The 20,204-nt window shown below is 31.9% G+C and overlaps 1 protein-coding gene across 1 annotated transcript; it reads left to right on the forward strand.

The window, feature by feature from the left end:
• The first annotated feature begins 8,913 nt into the window (after nt 1-8,913).
• On the forward strand, nt 8,914-19,986 carry LOC126769776 (dopamine D2-like receptor). The gene is made up of 8 exons (XM_050488693.1): nt 8,914-8,985; nt 15,215-15,324; nt 15,781-16,033; nt 16,562-16,749; nt 17,734-17,844; nt 18,208-18,417; nt 18,865-19,076; nt 19,772-19,986. The coding sequence occupies exons 1-8, from the start codon at nt 8,914-8,916 to the stop codon at nt 19,984-19,986; spliced, it is 1,371 nt and encodes a 456-aa protein (XP_050344650.1).
• The last annotated feature ends 218 nt before the right edge of the window (nt 19,987-20,204 follow it).

A 20,204-nucleotide genomic window follows, 5' to 3' on the forward strand; every position in this document is an offset into this window, starting at 1 on the left:
AAATAAGTAAACTCAACTTGCGTAATAGTATTAAATAAAAATTAATACATAGAAATTTGAAATTTGGAGAAGATTTTGCGTAGCGAATTAAGAAACAATTATGGGATATTTAGATTTTAATGGGGGAAGGGAGATTATTATCATCGTTAATTGAATACATTTTATACTTCACTAAATCCACTCGTTTCAAATTCAGTAATAGTCACGCAAAGTATTGATATTTTATCCGTGTCCTTACCGAAGCTTAAGCGTAAAATTTACGATGTACTATTAGATTCTTAATAATAAATTTGTAATTGTTGTTGTTTTTTAGACTATAATTAGAAAATGTTTTTCAAGCAACTGAACAGTATTAACACATACGAGTTACCTTGTCAGTGGTGTGCACATCTGTAATTGATACATATATCAGATAGATGTTGCTAAAATATGATACTAAATTCAAAAGTGTTTAATATAAGTTTAATTAAGTAGATAAAAAAAGCCGAGATGGCCCAGTGGTAAGAACACGTGAATCCACCGCTGAATTTTCATGTGTAATATGTGATTATAATTCATCACGTGCTTTACGGTGAAGGAAAACATCGTGAGAAAACCTGCATGTGTCTAATTTTAGTGAAATTCTGCCATATGTGTATTCCACTAACCCGCACTGGAGCAGCTTGGTGGAATAAGCTCCAAACCTTTTCCTTAAAAAAAAAGCGAGAGGAGGCCTTTAGTCCAGCAGTGGGACATTCACAGGCTGTTACGACTGTAGATAAGCCTTTTCAAATAAATAAATAGTCACATACCAAAACAAATTAATATTGTCATAATATAATATATTATATGTTTTTGGAGAAGGAAACGTGTCGGGCTATAAAATATTATTTTTTAATTTCCGCGGACGAGGTCGTCTTACTACGACCTAGTGCTACGACTAGTGCTAGTTATCTAGAGATCTAGCCTCGTGCAGAAATAGTTAATATTAAATACCGTTTAAAATAAACGTTTAAAAGAACTACAGTTAGAGGGAATTAAAATTAAAACTTATATAATCAAAAATACATTTGTATATACGACAAAGGTTTAATTTTAAATATCGAATTTGAAATATTTTTCTTATTAACTTTTTCACACTGTTTCATTGAATTGAGTTTTTATCGTATCGTCAAAATATAAGCTTTCAAAACCAGGCCCGGACTTAAATATCTAAGACCCCTAGGCACTTTGGCTTTGAGCTGAAGCGGTTATAGTAAAATTATATTAATTTTAGCTAGAACCCTAGGCCGATGACATGTAGGTAGGTCTTAGCATAAAACACTCGGAAAATTGACTCGTTGAATTCATATTGTACTAAAATAAATTTCAAATGAAATACAATTTAAGTACATAGAATGAAATCAAGTCGTAAAGTCAAAATATACTTTTAGTTAAACTATTAAGATATATATTAAATATACAATTAAAAATATATAACAATAATATTCGCTCACTTAAACTCGACTTGGGAATGTCAACATTTTGATAGTCTTTTCTCCTCAGACTTATTGTACTGAGAATACTTCGAATCTTAAATTCAAATGTAAATCTTTTAACATTCACAGATATAGAATGTCACGTAGCATCATAAAACTTCGTCTTTTGTCTTCCAAGCAACAGTAAGAAAAGGTTGAAGAAGAAAAGTAAATTCGTTGCTAGGTATACTGTTTATTACAGTCTCTAAATTGCAACCATCAACGAATAATGAGCCTTATCGACTTCGTAGTAACGATTAAATTCGTTAGCTTATAATATGCTGTTGTCTCCGAATTTTCCGATTTTGTTCAAAGAATTATGACTCTTATCCTTAGCACCGTAATGACGTCGATTGTGAGTCTTTAAACAGTCCAGCTTCGGGAGCACTCACTTTTCCACTAAACTGAGTACGTGGCAAAGTTTGTGTCCTATGTTTAATTTACGTTCTACGTCGTTTTATTAATTCAATGTTTTTACATTTGCTTTGTGACAGAATGAAAGCTGACTTTCGGACACATTAGAAATTGTTTTCTATGTTTTTATCAGATGATAAATATGTAATCAGGAAATTAATTCTTTTTTTATATTCATTTTTTACCGTATTTATTTTGTAACATTTACATTTTATTTTTCCAAAAAACGGTGTATTGCTACTTCTGTTATTAGTTTAAACAATTGGCTATATTGTCTGTATATTGTATTTTTAATGTATAATATGTACATATATATTTCGTATGCTGGTGGTAACGTTATAATTTTTTTTAGTATATTGATTTTTTTAAGTTATTTGTTGAATTTTAAATTCACAGAATTTCACAAACCCCTACCATTTATATGGTACTACCCCCAAAAGATATAACGTCCTACTATAAAACACCCTACCTGAAGCGATAACTTAACGTTTTTTTTATATAAAATCCATAAATTCTATACAAGATTTGTGTACAAAAAAAACACCTTTCTAAGTAAAACTTTAGTTAAATGTAGTTGATGTCTTTTCCCCCATTAACGTTAATGTTGAACTTTCCTCCGTTTTATTTACCCGAACAAACTTTTGAAGCAATTCCGAACACAATATTGGCACTTAAAAGAATTTACGGCTTGGTTCAAATTTTCTTTACTACTCTCTCACATCGTGATTAATGAAGTATGAAATAAATCACAATTTACTCCTCTAAAACATACAATATACTGTATGTATATATGTGTAAGCACCAACAAAAAATATATCATAACCATGTAAGGTTAGACGAGATGATCGTGTGGCACACACGTTGTAACCAATGGGCTTTCATATGCTTAATGTGTATTCAGCAACCCGCATCGGTGCAGCGACATAAGCACTAAGCCTTTTTCTCAAGAGGTGAGGCCCAGTAGTGGGACAGTTACGGGCTTTTGTTTGTTTATCTAAACCAGGAAAGCAAATGACTCCACTCCATGGTAAGTGGTAGTGAAGTCCAAACGCGACGACGGCTAGTACGGTCGGGTAGAATCTTCAGCACTAGCCGCCCGTTTGAAGGAAGCCAGGCTGTAAGAGAAGGAGAACACGTGTGCTGATAAATAATTCCATTTTTTAGTAGTACGACAAAGAAAAGAGTTGCCAAATTTCTTCGTGCGCGATGGAATTGAAGTCACAGTTAGGCGGTGACATCAAGAGCCAGCTCGTGACTTGTGAAGCTGTTACTTTAACAAGTTAAGGGAGCTGTAATAACTTCGTAGTTCGAGTAACTTATTATATAGCCACTAGGATTATGTAAAGTTATATTGTTTCGTATTTATTTAGTTTGAACTTTATTGCTATATTACCCATAAAGCAATACTTTACTTTTTATGGGAAAGAACATTTATAGATGTGCAAAATAAAAATAAATGATGTTACAAAAAAACTGTTTATTTGGACAGATATGGACAAAATATATAATATATATATAAGTGCAGTTTAATTGTCACAAAGCAACCAAAACGAAGGAAACCAACACGACCTTAACGTCACTAGCTGCCAATATCAGTGTCGTAGAAGAGGACCTGTCATTTGATTTGTCAAACATTAGAGAACCGTTGTCCAACCCTGGGGGGTTTCATAACCTCCTCTTAATTCAAACCAATTGACTACTTACCTAGTCAATAAAATATTTCTTGTACAGATACATATAAAATGCGTGATTATTCGAATTTGTATTTTTAGTTTTAATGTTTTTTATTACTTTTTAGCTACGTTTAAATATTGATCAAATAAATATACACAATACCTTGATAAAGATCGTGATTGAATAACGCAAAAGTATTGCTATTCACCAACTTGTTTTATTTGCATTATGGAATTAGCTTCGAAGATTTGTTTTTTATTTAATTTATAATAGGTAAGCGGACTGGCAAACAGACCACAATATACGATGGTGCTGTAAGAAATGTTTACCTTTCCACCAATTAGCCAAAAACCTTGAAAACTGAAATGTTATCTCCCTTATACCTGTAGTTATACTGGCTCACTTACCACTTAAACCAGAACACAACAATATTAAGTTTGTAGTTTTGTGGTACAATATAATATTATGAATGGGTGATACCGACCCAAAATGGGATATTCATGGTAATGATACCCAATATTATTTCAACGTTACATATATATATTAATAGCGGTTTTTATTTAGGCTTACATTGAATTTCTTCTGATCTTAGTTTTATGAACTAGTTTAATACTAAATAAATAGGCAAAGATATTACATATTTTCTGTAGCAATCCAAAACTAACTTTATCCCTGATTGCCCTAGGCTTATGTTCCAATAACACTGAAGTCCCTTTTTATATCAATTCATTATGAGTCCCCATTTGTTTTGCCAAAGATCAAACATTATTTATATATTTTCCTATTAAAAGACCCTTTAGCTACATTTAACCACCGCTGATGAAAGCTCTAATAGAAAGTACTAATGGACGAAGTAGTGTCCCGATTGAGAGTAGTTTGAACAATATTATAAATCAGATTTATTATTTTTATAGCATACAGAGCGATATTTTACGCCAATATCTATGCTGACATATCATAGTTTATGAAACTATTATGCTTCTTATTTATACATATGGATCGATTTTCGCTACAAATATTTTAAGCTCTGGTGTTTTCCATCCCTGGCGCTCAAGTAGCAAATACTTTCGCACTTGCAAGTATTTAAAGATATAGGCGGTATATCAGGGCACCGTACTTCGAACCTAAGAATCAATTTAAAAACCTAGTAAGTAAAAAATATATGTATGTCTCTGGTCTAAATGGTGTCGTTAAATTAAGCATGATTTGTTAAACGACTTTAATCGGTTTTCCAAAAAATGGTGATGAGATGCGAAGCAATAACCTTCAATTAATGTGGTAAAGTATTTAAAACAGCTGTATAATACAAATTAAGAATAGCTAATTATATCAAACAATCTAAATGAGACAATCAAAACACCCAATCCTGTCGACGTCGTCAAAGAACTGAAATCCGTGTCAAATTCTATTAATTTAAATTTATTAACACTTGAATTTAGTCATTATGATGATGTTAACGATTAAGATCCTTATGTCAAAAGATTTAAGAGCACTTGTTGCATGCGTATAAATAAGACATCAATAAAACAAAATTAAGTATTCGCGTTCAGGATTGAGAGTTTAATTAAAATTGTCCCGGGTTTATGGAATGAAGTGATATGGGTAATTACTAAAATTGCCGTCGCAAAAACGTATAAAATTTGTTTAATGAAAAATATATTTAGTACAATATTCAAAATGCGATATTGAATCATTAACATATAGGTTCTGAGATATCTGAATCAGTGATATTTTTTTATATTTGTTATTATGAAACTGACTCGTTGGCATCATCGACATTTTAATACTAATTGAACGTTTTCGTCCGCGTAGAATTCAGTATGTGTAATCGATTCATCGGGTCTTATTATTGCCGAAATAAAAAATATAAGCTTGTGCATCACGTTGGAGTCACCACTTTAGCGTATAGGATATCTTGAGATACTGAGGCGTATATTATTGAGAGACGGATCCAGGTATAAGGCTAGCCAATACTCAAAGACCGAAGTCACAATTGTTTGAGTACCCTGTACTAACTGATTAATGCATTATAATAATCTAATAAGAAATTGTTATGATTTCGTCAACATGCCAAATATGGAGTACAACTAAAAAGGCGATGTGCTGACGGCAGAAGCTTGTAGCAACATTACCTATATAAGAATATAGATATATATAATACATGAGAATATATAAATTAAATCTTAAAATTGGTTGAAAAGTTTCAGTTTATCGTTTATTAAAAATATTTCAATTTTTAATCATGTGTTTCATTATAACTATTATTCAAAGAGAATACGCTTTATTATGATGAAATATTTAAAAAATAACAACTTGTATATATTATTTTCAATATTATCAGCTAGTGCGTAGCGTATGTATCTTTATGTTGTTAATTTATATAGCAGATAACTAAATAAGTATTCAGTATTTTTAAAAGGTTAGCCTATAAAGTAATAATAGGAGCAATGCCAGTTTTCATTATATATTTTCCTCTTGGATGATAATTGATAAATAAATGATTTATAGTCATTAAACTAAAATTGGTTTCATGTAAGATTTAGTTCAACTATCGCTCAGATCAGTTACAATTATTCAGTAGCAATTCTGAAGCAAATGTTTCTTGGCCTATGAAAGTTCAATATGCAGGTAAGCCGTTAAAGCCCTAAGTTGCCATAATCTCATTGAATAGTTCAAATAATTCAAATAGTTCAAATTTATATCTACCCACAGAATTGATAACTTATATCGAAACTTCGCTAAGCATTTCCTCGTCTTCTATAACTGATTTGCTTCTAAATCTTACGTTTTCTTATTAATACACTTATTAAATAAATAATAAAGTAGTAGTACTAACAGCCTGTAAATGTCCCACTGCTTCGCTAAGGCCTTCTCTCCTTTCTTCATTAGAAGGTTTGGAGCTTATTCCACCACGCTTCTTCAATGCGGGTTGGTAGAGTACACACGTGGCATTATTTCAGTGAAAGGTGCAGGTTTCCAACGATTTTTTCTTTCGCCGTCAAGCACGAGATTAATTATAAAAACAAATTACGCACATGAAAATTCAGTGGTGCTTGCCCGGGTTTGAACCCACGATCATCGATTGATTCACGCGTTCTAACTACTGGGCCATCTCGGCTAAATAAAACTAACAGTTACCTTAATTAGATATTAAAATAGGAAATATAATTCATATTTATTTTATAAGTGTATATCGATCTTGGGCCCTGTTATAATATTATAAAGTATATTTTAGCGTGACGAATTGAAAAGCCTAAGACTGCTATGCTAGCAGTTATTCTGATCACGTATGATATCGCACGTGACAGTATTATTTCAAATTCAAAGGGTGAAAAGCGGGACTGTATTAAAAAGAATAGCTACCGTATTAAAACCCACGCACGAAGAGTCGGTTCTTCATTGCAATTGGCGGTCGCTGTGGGAGAGAACTAAGTTTTTTTCAATTTCCATGACACTTAATTCCTTTGATTTAGGGTTCATTTTTATTAAAATATTAGTAAAAAAAATACGTGTCTTGCTATGTGTAATGCCAATAAATATGTCACTACATTAGAGCACTCTGAGTAGTTCAAAAGAACATCTTCCCTTTGTCTGTGGAAAAAAATATTATTGTGCAAAAGTTGTCTTATGTTGGCGATTACTTTGAGCTCAAAGAAATAATGCTGACTTTGGATTGGTTGGAACTCTCGAGATCTGAATGTAAATATATTTTTAAGTAAGCAATTCTATATTCACTATGAGTTCTGTAAAAATATGGATAACAACAGCAAATTTGCCCTAAAGTGAATAGGGTGATAGAATAGTTAAAATTATTTATATGTTTCTAAGCTTATTATAGACATTCATATTACGATTAAGAATTTTTCATTTGTGTGAATGTTTGCAGTTTTGTTAAAAATTGTACTGAATCTTCACCATGAGATATGTGGCAATACTGATGATGATGTCGGTTATGACTGCTACTTTCAAGTAACCGACTGTGCTGGACATATTATAGTGCGCCTGGTGGCCACGAGCAAGTTTACTTCCGTAATCCAATGAAAACTTTACTAAAAAGCACTATAGATTTACGTACTTTCCAAGACGCGGAAGTTTACACTGCCACATAAAATCCTAATAAAAATTTATGGACGGAAAAATCTGATAAATTTTTACTGGGTTTGAAATTCCTCGCGATCTGCTCTCTTATAAGTTACCGAAAGACAAATGAGGCAGTTCAGCTAAGTGGCAATATAACTCGTCTATTAATTATTTTAGTTCAATTAACAAGTAAGAAATAAAAGATGAAACAATATTGCACTCCCATCAATATCCAACATTAGAACATATTAATATCAAGGACCAAAATCGATGGAGTGTAATTGGTAACGTGTGCGGAATACTAACAGAAAAAGCGGTGGCGTTTTGAAGAAGAAATTGAAGAAGAAATAGAGATCAGAGCAGATCAGTATCTGCTGTCTGTCCAGTGACATTTTAATATTCTTAATATCCTGGGAGATTATTCACGCACTGCCATCTGATCCCAAACTAAGCAGAGCTTGTACTATGGAAACCAGACAACTGATATACTACATATACTTCTTTTCTTTTTTTAAATACATACATATATAGATAATTACACCCAGACTCAGGACAAACAGACATGTTCATGCACACAAATGTCTGTCCTGGGTGGGAATCGAACCCACAACCTCCGGCGTGAAATGCAAGTATCTACCAACCACGCCAACGGCCCGTCAAATTGGGAAAACGATTATGATTCCTCGAATTGTGCTCTTTAGTTTTTACTATAATTATCATTTATTATATATGTATAACTTATTAATATATATACCTAAAAAAGCGGCTTTTAAATTCTTTATGGGCTACTTATGTAGAGTTGGTATGTAGGTATCCTTACGATGTTTAATTTTAATGTCGAAAACGAAATGAATTACAAGCCCCATGATTCAGTGGTGATTGTCCGGTATTGTGAACCCGCAAACATCGGAGTCGATACACGTATTTTTACTTATTTGTATACAATATTTTAAATATTTTAATTACAAATTTATATGATCAACGACTGAACAACTTCAACGGAACACCACCATCGTTATATCGCATACATCGTTTTATAAATATCGAGAATAGAAATCGATAAAGATTAATCGGGAACGTGGCCAGAATACGAAGGAAATGGGAAGCGTTTAGACTTCAGATGAATCATTTTCAGATAGACTGTGAGCATTAAGGAAGAATTTCTTGAACTATTTGTCTTATAATTTTTTTTATCTATTACAACATTTGATATATATTTTTAGTTAAATCCAGTTTACACTAAAGCATGATGTCGAGACTGGTGATGAATAACCAGCAGAACCTTAATAGTGGGGTGAACCTCTACTTCTTGTATCACGAGGTGATATACTAATAAATTAATGCATCTTTCTATATCGTACTAATATGTTACAAAAAATTTGTTCGTTTGTTTTTACTGTGTGTTTACGTAAAAAACCAAAAGTGGATTACCCAACGCATGTTGAAATTTTAAATTACTTTCGTTCATAGTTTCAGTACGGATAAAAGCTATGTATATAGATATTAATATATGTTGATTTTTTAATCTATATTGACTTAAAAAATTTTTTCGGCTCAGGTGCTTTGAAGCGAACGCTTCCAAAAATAGTGCTGTATTTATGATACTCAAAAACGGAAAATCAAAACCTTATTTTAACCGCAAGAAGACGAAATGCTTCAGAGTAACTTTTATTTTATTAAAATAATATCTTAATATTATGAGACTTGAGAAAACTAAGAAAATATATGACGTAAATTACATACTTTGCCATATGAGATAACAGACGTAATAATTAAAATTATTATTCTGTATAAATAAATAAATACCACTACTGTAACGAAGTGCACATAAAAATACCATAAATAATTAAAGTTATCATTTATGCAATAAAAGAATATTTCGTATATATAATATTTGGTGAAGTTAATAGATTTTATATTAGAATCCGGTCACGAGGGACCAATTTAAGGTTAGGTTAAGAAAGATTAAGTTATAATTATTATCTCATTATTTCCTTTTTGGAACGAATCCTAGGAGAAAACATTTTGAGCATAGTACAACAGCTCATTTAAATTAAAACATTATAATAAATACTATAATACCATTGTAATACCAACCATAAACACCAATAATAATATATTAATTGGTAAAGTTAAAATTATCTAAGGTATAATATTTAACGTGTATTTGCAAGCTACATTTATAAAGAACGTATGTAAAGATACTTGTTTTATATATTGTCTGGAAGTAACCAGATATAATTCACTGATGAATCTTAATTAGATCTGAATGATTTTGCTTTTAACGTCCTTTCCTCCTATTTCCTCCCAATTTCCTCCCAAACAAAGTAACGTATGAGCAACAAGCATTATGTTTCGCTAAAGCTATTTTATACAGTACGATTAAAACGGCCAGACATAACCCAGAAACATTAAATACCAGTAAATATAATAATTTAATATTAATATTTAAAATATAGGCAATATCGCATGTGTCGGATAAATGTTCATTTACTTTTATTATAGTAATAATTATTTTGTACCTAATTTTGTGGACAAATTTATTGTAAATATGTAGTAATTATTTAATATTATTCTGTTTGTTATATATGTTTTGTCTTGAATAAAATTATTTTGATGTACGCAATTGATCAATATTTTTTTTAAATAAAAAACCACCTTTCGGTATTAGTTATATTCTATACTGATATTATAAATGCGAAAATAACTCCGCCTGTCTGTTACGCTTTTAAAACTTAACCTCTGAACTATTTTAGATCAAATTTGATTTGAAGCTTTAACCCAAGGACGTACATTAGCCACCTAATGGTAAGTGGTCATCATCACCTAAGGCATTCGCACCGTAAGAAATATAAGCCATTTCGTATATCGTTTTTCTTGTATCGTATGCGCCACAAACCTTAGGATCTAAGATGTTATGTCACTTGACGCCTGTAGCCAATACTAAGCTTTGCTATTTGGCAGCGGGATATGTGATTTGTGTGTTACCTAGGTCTTACCTACCTACCTGTCTAGGTAGACAGACTTGCACAACGCCCTATTGACGAGTAAATTCCTTCTTATTATGAATATATCTTTTATTTTTATTCGACAAATGTGGTATTTATATTTGGTATGAAATTATGAATGAATTAAATACTTCGATTTAAATAATTTACTATATAATTGATATTCTTCAATATATTTCATTCAACTGTGATGAGTATGCAAGTCAAAATACATCTTATACCGTTTGCTATATATAAAATAATACGGAGATATAATATCCTTTAATTAACGGCTTATGTTGACTTCAATTTGATAGCAGACGTCACTCACATTTGCGTACATAACTAGAAATAATATAATTGTATATATACATACACATATAACTAGCGTTTCACCCGCAAATTTGCTTGCCAAACCCATAGCTTTCAAAATTAAGAATTTTCATACAAAATTTTATCTCCTTTATAACTTACTTTGTTAAAGGAAACCGTATGCAAATTTTAATGGTGGTAGTCCCTGTTGTTTGGACTGTGCGTTGATATCTCAGACAGTCAAACAGTTTTTTATATATAAAGATAAAATATGATTATATGATTTACCTTTAAAACCTCCTTTGAATAAAATTCAAATTTCTTTATTAAATATAGTATTACTTTTAGTCAAATCATTTTTATAAACACTAGTATTTCTTAACGACCTTACTAATAAATGTTGTGAAACCAGACGAATAGTTAAACAATGATTGTCTTCCTTTTTCGAATGTCAAATCAAAAAGGACAGAAAGATCGAGACCATTGTTTAACTAAACAACTAAGCTACGTTCGTAAGTAAAGCCGTAAGTATTTATCGTTTTTATGTTATCTATTTAGTAGCATTAAATATTTAACTAAAATAAACGGTGACACTCGTATAAGCTTAACGTATGTATCTGTGTTTGTCTGTGGCATCGTAGCCCCTTAGCGGATAAACCGATTTAAATGAAGATTTATTTTGAAAGGTGACTCGATTGAGTGTGTTAGAGTGTTTCTTAAATACATAATTTAAGAAATATACTCAGGTGATGAAGATTATCAGTTCTTTTCTAGTTTTTGAAAGGCAATGTGAGAAACTTCTTCTGGTTTGATCGTATCAAAATTTAGTATCCCATGACTAAAATGATTTTACAATAAAATGGTTAGCCTGAGCTGATGCATCATCATATCCAGTAAAGCACATAAAGCCATTAGTGCAGACGATGACCACTCTCCGGTCGTATAGAATTGTCGGATTATGAGAATAAGAGAATTTAAGGCACATGTATATGCGCACTCTCACTCGTGCTATGTAATATGCTCTGCTAATGTAACAATGTCCTGGATATTGCCGGTCGTAATCGAAATTCTAACCGAAGGACTTTAAAAGCAATATTTTACTGTTGAGATAAACAATCCCTACAATGAATTTTATTACTGGCATCAAGAATAAATATTTCCATTAGGTGATGTAGATACGGCGCGTCTGTTCTATTTTAGTTACTTACAAAGTATAATTCAAAAATAAACACTTCGTAAAACTATACAAGCAAAATATAAAAATAATTAATTTTTTTTATTTAAAAATATATTACATTTTATGTATTATATTTATACGAGACGGCCTAGTCGTGAGAACGCGTGAATCTTAACCGATGATCATTGGTTCAAGCCCGGGTAAGCACCACTGAATTTTCATGTGCTTAATTTGTGATAATTCATCTCGTGTTTCACAGTGAAGGAAAACATCGTGAGGAAACCTACATGTATCTAATTTCACTAAAAATCTGCCACATGAGTATTCCACCAACCCGCATTTGAGCAAGGAGGTGGAATAAACTCCAAACCTTCTCCTCAAAAAGGGAGAGGACGCCTTAGCCCAGTAGTATAATTTTTATAAAGTAAGCCGAGATGGCCTAGTGGTTAGAATGAGTAAATCTTAACCGATGATTTCACAGGCTGTTACTGTACTGTATACAATAGTATAGTAACAATTTCAATCGGATATGATGTAAAACATTCGATGTAACAGCAGCATCATCTGGAATTATCTCGATTATCTGGAGGATATCTAACTCCTCATATCGTGTTTGAGCTCATTGGAATAGTCTCAATGAACAGGTTATAGACATTATGTATGCTTTTTAATTTAATGTTCATTGTGCAAATTATTTAATCTAGTATAAACACTATAGTTGAATTATTTAAGAGTTTACTGATCAGTTGAATTCAAATCATTTCAAGTCCCAGTGCTTTCAGTTCAATTATTCTTGTGAAATGACAATTTGAATAGAAGAGCCAGCTTGAATAAAGTTTATTTTGATTCTTCGCTGTCTATTTGCCTTACTCATTTATAACAATCCTTGATATAGAACGGGACAAAATGATAGCTTACCTTTATAAGATCTTTATCCTTCAAGTAATAATTGCTATTTGTATATACATATTTTATTTGTATATGCATGGCATGGTAGGTATGCCCACAACCCTACCCTAGACCCTAAGATCGATAGAAGTGCCTATAAGTCCATACGGACAAAGCTTGGGCAAAGCGGGGGCGTCACAATTCTTTTAAACTTCTCCTTTGTACGAGTAGGAATGCAATGTATCGATTATAAGTGTGTCCGTAGTCCGACACGCACTTGGCTGATTTTCGTGTGGCCATGCCTACAAACTTTTTTAGGGCTAGATCCGCGTCTGTTTATATTGTTATTAATGTAGTCCTTTTTCCATCGTCGTGAATTTCTGTTTAGCATAAAGGTGACTGATAGAGAACGCTTAGATGGCATTATCCCCCCTTTGTACAGTGCTATTGTTTAGGGTTAAAATGTAAATAAAAACAAATAAGCAACAGCATAAAAATAGGGACATCGTGTCTTGTCGACTCGTCGGGTATAGCTGAATACGTTACCTCTTTGGAAATGATCAAATGAATAAGTAGTAACCAGATATATTTGCACAATCGTCAAGTCGGATTTGCAATCCCATACCTTTTATGAGAGAGACTCTTAACATGAATAAATAGATGTTTGCGCACCAAATTGTATATTTAATATTTCCTACCCAGTTGATTAGTCACTTGGTAATGGCTGCTGTGGGCAAAATCAATCTGGATTACCTCATCGTAATCATAACCATTATTACATGCTTGATCCATCAAAGACATCTATCTAAATTTATCAATGATTGATGATGTAAAAATTACCTGGTGCTAAAGTATTCTTAGACCATCTGTAATGGAATTTTAACTATGATCAATATTAATAACGTGTCGTGGTCGTATCTGAATTAATAAATGGCACCTACCTTTTGGAAGAAACTAATAAAACGGGAGACACAAAAGATGCGGAACAATGGACGCACGTAATGGCCCACAATAATGCCAAATTCCTGATGTAAGCGATGACGGCAGATCGTTTTAAAACATCCGAATTTTGATAGATCGCTTACAATAATATCATCGCTATGATCGCTAACAATAATATGTAGTATACCAGCTAGTCATACTGACTACACACGGATACGAATAAGGATTTTTTTTCAATTGCAATATTTATCAACAAAAACCGCTTAAAATAATATAAGGTTAGGTTAGGTTTTCATTATTTATTTTTTCCAATTAACAAAAATTATTTCTGTAATTTATTTATAAAAGACTGGCTTAGTTTGCTTACAACTGCTTAGTTGCTAATTTTTTCTATCGACATTTCAGAGGCCTACAAATATTTTTTGCAAATTGTTTATGTATCTTTTATTTTTTACATTAGTTTTTCACTTAAATCACTAAAAATAAAAAATAAAAATAAACTCAACTTACTCGTGTAATAGAAGTTCAAATCCATTGCGCCCATAATGTTTGTATAGGTTCGTATGATTATTGAAGTATACAGGAAAAGTAATGAGAGCTACTCGTTGTTTCTCAGTAATAGTAACAAGAGCACAACTCGAAACATACCACCACTGACATTGTAAAAAATATTAACCATCCCTGACATCGCCAATGCTCCACCGACATTTGTGAGTTTTAATGTCCCTTGTGCCTGTAGTTACACCGCTCACTTAAACTAAAACACAACAAGTTTTGCTGTTTTACGATAGAATATCTAAAGTGGTTGGTACCTATCCAGGCGTCCTTGTACCCAAGTGAAATTTGCTAAGAATTTATCATAATTTATACACTACGCACATACAAATAAAGAATTTTTAAATAATCATAATAGCACTGCAATAATGACAATTTTATATAAATATTATTCTATGTATATAATGTCACTCAAAATCTATTAAGGTTTTATTAATCGCCTATCAGTACAAAATTATCGAATTATCAAAAGACGACATTGAATTTTTATATAAGTATGCTTAAGTAGAAAAATGCTACAAATCTCTTCAAACGAAATTGACAAGTTCTAAAAGAAGCCGATAAAATTACTCAAATCACGTTGATTTATTTGAACACAGTATTTGGGAATTCAATTGAATTTGCTCGTCTATTTGAGTGTTGGAAATTGAACTTTATAATATTGATTTAGAATGTAATTTTGCTTACAGGTGCATGGATCCTGGGGCCTGCCAGCTTTCATCTGTGATGTATATATCGCGATGGATGTCACATCGTCTACTTCGAGCATATTTAATTTAGTCGCTATTTCTGTTGATAGGTAAGCTACATATATTGACACTTTAGAACGCTTAACATACTATATTCTGTTACTATAACTGCAGGTCATAATAATGTAACGTGTCTGCAATATCTGAATATCGTCATGCAATCAGTGTACATATAAACATAGTTTTGTATTCGTGCATCTTTAAAGTATGAAAAAAACAATAACCTCTGCTTCAAAAAGTTTTTATAACTTAAATTTAATTCATATATAATACATTATTCTAAAAACATTTTTGTGAAAAAAATATGGATCTTTATTTAATTATATATTAATAAAAAAATAAACGTATTTTAATATTTTTGAAGTCAGCTTAAACTCAATTGAAAACGAAAAAAAGTAAAAATAACTCAATTGCTTTTCGGTAATGTAATTTAAAATTGTGTTATTCTCGAATAAATAAATATAAAATTAATTTATGATAATTAGCAGTGAAAATGTTTGTTTTAGGTATATAGCAGTTACGCAGCCAATAAAGTATGCGAAACACAAAAACAACACACGTGTCTGGTTCACCATCGTCCTCGTGTGGCTGGTCTCGGCTGCAATCGGAGCACCCATCGTCCTCGGTCTCAACGACACACCTGATAGGAACTTTGACGAGTGCCTCTTCAACAGTCAGAATTACGTCCTCTACTCCTCGCTAGGTTCCTTCTATATTCCATGTATCATGATGATGTTCCTGTACTATAATATTTTTAAGGTAAGCTGTGGCTTTAGTACTGATAAATATCAAAATATGTACATAGGAACAGCCTGTAACAATATAGGGTATATTATAAGGAGCAATAATATAGTAAATATCACTTTCTTTCGTATAATATAAAATAAGATCAGTATTCTTATAACAAATTCCCTTGAATCGGTTCCACGTTGACTCGGGACTATATATTTCAAATTATTGTTTAATTTCTTGAGTGAAATATTATAACGAAATAAATTATTTCAAAATATTATTTATATTACAATATTAAGTAAAAAGTGAAATAAATTATTACGCAAGTGATAAATTACGCGACGTTTTTCTATATTTCCGAGGAATTATACCATAAATTTCTTTCATCTTTCAAACGATTACCTGTGAATTATTTTCATAATTTTAATTTTAAACTTAAATTGCAAAATGAGATCTTGTTTTTGTGAAAAGAAATAAAGATTTATGTATTTGATTGAAAAGCATGCTTTGTATTTACAACATAAATTTGATAATTAAAAATATATTTCAATGCAGGCTTTAAGAAATCGTGCTAAAAAGCAACGTGCGGCTAAAAAGCCTCCTGTATCTGGTGACACGATAACAGGGGCAACAGCGGCCGTCGTAATAGAGAACGTAGCTCAGACGAGACAACTCGAGACAGCGTTGGACGACCGACCTACCAACACTGGCTCTGGTAGCAACGAAGACGACCACGAGGACAGGTATCATATAACTGTATCAATGTTTCCATTATCAAATCAAAAATCATATAAACGAAAGTTACCATTACATTACCCTTATAGTATATACTTTATCACGGCTGTAACGTTGGTCAAGTTAGGTAATAATCCTGAGATTTTAGCTCCAAACCCAAAAAAGTTATTGGGTTTTCCGTCGAAAAATTCTCAATAGCGGCCCGAAGCAAGCAAATCGAAAAATGTCTCCGTTCGCGGCGCTCCGTATGAATGTGATCGAATAACACTTTAGAGTCGTATAATATATCCTTCGCTGTTTGCTAATCTCCCTTTAAAATCCCTTACATGGCTAGTCATCGGTCAGAGCATCATATCAGTATGGAACTAATAAAATTCGTATATTGGATGAGATTTAATTCTTTGCTGTACAGATAGCTGGACACTACCTAACATATATTCGTTTATCATCATCGTGTAAGAAGAATAGGAAAACGGTTATAAGATAACTATTCGATTGCGATAAAGTGACAAATTGTTAATACCATTATTCACCTGCTGTTAAGTGTCACCATTAACTGGAAACCATGGTCCAAAATTCCCTTTCACCCTTAATTACACTGGGTAATTTAAACCAAGCAGAACAATAATTTCTTTTTGGGAATAGAATTCCCATTAAAGCCCTACCACCATTAAATGGTCTATCTATCTACAATAAAACAATCACTATGAAGCGTTTTCAGAAATCCGGATATTGCGGTTTCAATAGTTAGAAACTCCTTGTTATTAATATTTAATTTACTGTAAGTAATGACAGATACCGATCTAATTAATTTTGGTTGGAATTCGTAATAGTTGAACATAAATTTCCGTGACATTAGCTGTATTATGAATTTAATTCTCGTGTCTTACAATAATGACGGGTGTGTCAGTATTAATATCATTGGAAATCGGTCTACTTGAATAAAATACATTTTTATTTTGATTTTATGAAACTATTTTTGTGTTTTCTAGTTTCGACAAGCGTTCAGTGGATCTTGAAGCTGATGCTGAAGAGTGTCACGTGATCCCAAATGACAAATCTACAGAATTTATGCTAGCAACTGTCCCGGAAGATAAGATTAAGTAAATATTGTTTACTACAATCGAATTCATAATGTAATTATAAGCCCTTAACATCGTATAATGCTTTGAGAAATATAGAAGGGTAAGAACGTAGGCAATGAATGGTTATTTATTGTGTAACAATGTTGTGAAAATGTGCGACATAATATTTAGAATACGATGTTTGCAAAATTATTTTATATTTCAGAACAAAACCATAGAAATATTTAGAATCTTAAAGTAAATGGCGCAGTATGAGTTAGACACTTGCATTTAAATTACAACGCTAATATTTTTGACAAGCCGAACGATCCCTGTTAATAATAATAGGCTATTAATCGATTTTTTCTTTTTAATACGAATATGACTAATTTTTTTTTCTAGAATACCCAAAAAAAGTTTCAAATCACAATCAATACCAGATCCGAATGGTAACAATGATTCCGGATACGCACCATCCAACCTAGAAGACACCATCAGAGAACACGTGTCACCACCAGGATCTCCCGCACTGAAAGATGCCACTGTCTTGAAAAATATGGGCTGTGAATCTAAGTGGAAGAAAAATGGAAAGAGAGTTGACACAGATTCGAGGTACGCCTTACCTCGAATCAATTGTTTTAAACTGAGAGCAGTATTAAATATATTTTGTAGATTTTTACAATGAAATTAAATTAATGAAACGCTTTACCTGTATCTGTAAGGTAGATTCTTTTTCAAACGTATAAAAAGATGGCACAAAATCCCAGACCAATATAGGAACACCTTATATATTCATGAACGACGGTTAAAGCTTTTACATTAATCAACTTTTTTTAAAATAAATAAATTTAGAGAAAAAATAATATTTCAGATTATACTAAAACGATTATTTTGTGTCAAGTACCCATTTCATATGTGAAATCTAAATCTTAAATCTAAAGTTAAGTGAAAAAAAATTATTTAAAGCAACGTAAATCATAGATTTTTATACAACAGTCTCAAGGTTTAAGCGTTGTACTCAAATGTTCAGCCTATTCAAATATTGTGATATCGTTGTAGGAACGCATCAATTGCTTTCCGTTCGGATGACGACCTAAGATCAAGTCACTACGATATCCGCGATGGATCGACCTGTAAAAAGGAAAGAAAAGCCAGCGCTGCGACAGCAAGATTTACTATCTATAAAGCCAATAAAGCCAGCAAAAAGAAAAGAGAAAAATCTTCTGCTAAAAAGGAAAGGAAGGCTACAAAAACCTTGGCTATTGTATTGGGTGAGTTTTTTTCTTCTTAAGTCACCAGCAATCTATATATAATAACATTGTGGTCTAGAATCTAAACAACGATAGAAATAACGTGCAAAGAAACTTGGCCGCAAATATTGAAATATTAATAAAATTACAAATGAAAATGGTACTTATTATATATGACTATAGAAGTTACATTATTTGATTAAGCTTTACATACATATTTGTTATACTAAAAAAGTACAAAGATGAATACAATAGTAAGGTACTTACCCCATAAAAACATGGGATGTTCGTATAATAAATCGTTACAAATTTTCGTAGACGTTTTTTTGTTTGTTAACGAGATTTTTTCCACGTCTCGTAACTCTGTCAATCAGTGATTTTTCTAACTAGTTGCACGATTTTTTCGTAAGATTGGTGTGAAGTTAGTTTTAGAAATGATTCCTCAACTTTTGTACATGGCCTACGTTTTGTACGAACTTGTTAAAAGTTCCTCACTTAGAAACTATTTATGTTGTAGGCTTAGTTTGTTTTCTATATTATTCAATAATCGAAAAATAATTATAACAATTCATCACGCCAAAAATAACATTTTTATTTATCTTGCTAACTCGGTTGCTTTATATCTAATTGTTCGAATTGTAATTTATAAACAAGTACAGTACAATATTTATAGTGTATTGTTCTGCTAACCTTGTAACCTTTCATTTTGTTCTCAGGTGTTTTCCTCTTTTGTTGGACTCCATTCTTCACGTGCAACGTTTTGGACGCCATTTGCGGAAAATTCGGCCTTCAATTCTCCCCGGGAGTCACTGTCTTCATCCTCAACACCTGGCTTGGGTATATAAACTCCTTCTTGAACCCTGTCATCTATACTATTTTCAATCCTGAATTCAGGAAGGCGTTTAGGAAAATACTCAAATGCAGTACCTAGCCCATAGATTATTTGGTCGTTTTTACTCAGTAGATCTCCAAAATATGTTTATTCAGGTTTATCAAATTATGGAGATAATATCTCTGTGTAACGCTTTGAATGTATGCTGATAAGAATTCATCAAACTATAACATATTCTATGACAACGAATAAATTTTATTCTTCCATTTCTACTTGGAGAGATCTACTAAACGGCCAAATATTGATATTGATTGACG

Source organism: Nymphalis io, chromosome 7 (assembly GCF_905147045.1).
Source record: "Nymphalis io chromosome 7, ilAglIoxx1.1, whole genome shotgun sequence".
Taxonomy (NCBI): domain Eukaryota; kingdom Metazoa; phylum Arthropoda; class Insecta; order Lepidoptera; family Nymphalidae; genus Nymphalis; species Nymphalis io.

What these genes read in the sequence shown, in the direction of transcription:
- LOC126769776 (XM_050488693.1), top strand. Translation starts at nt 8,914, where the DNA reads ATGTCGAGACTGGTGATGAATAACCAGCAGAACCTTAATAGTGGGGTG. An exon ending in GAAGACGACCACGAGGACAG is followed by an intron (nt 16,750 to 17,733) that starts GTATCATATAAC and finishes TGTGTTTTCTAG; the next exon opens with TTTCGACAAGCGTTCAGTGG. An exon ending in AACCTTGGCTATTGTATTGG is followed by an intron (nt 19,077 to 19,771) that starts GTGAGTTTTTTT and finishes TTTTGTTCTCAG; the next exon opens with GTGTTTTCCTCTTTTGTTGG.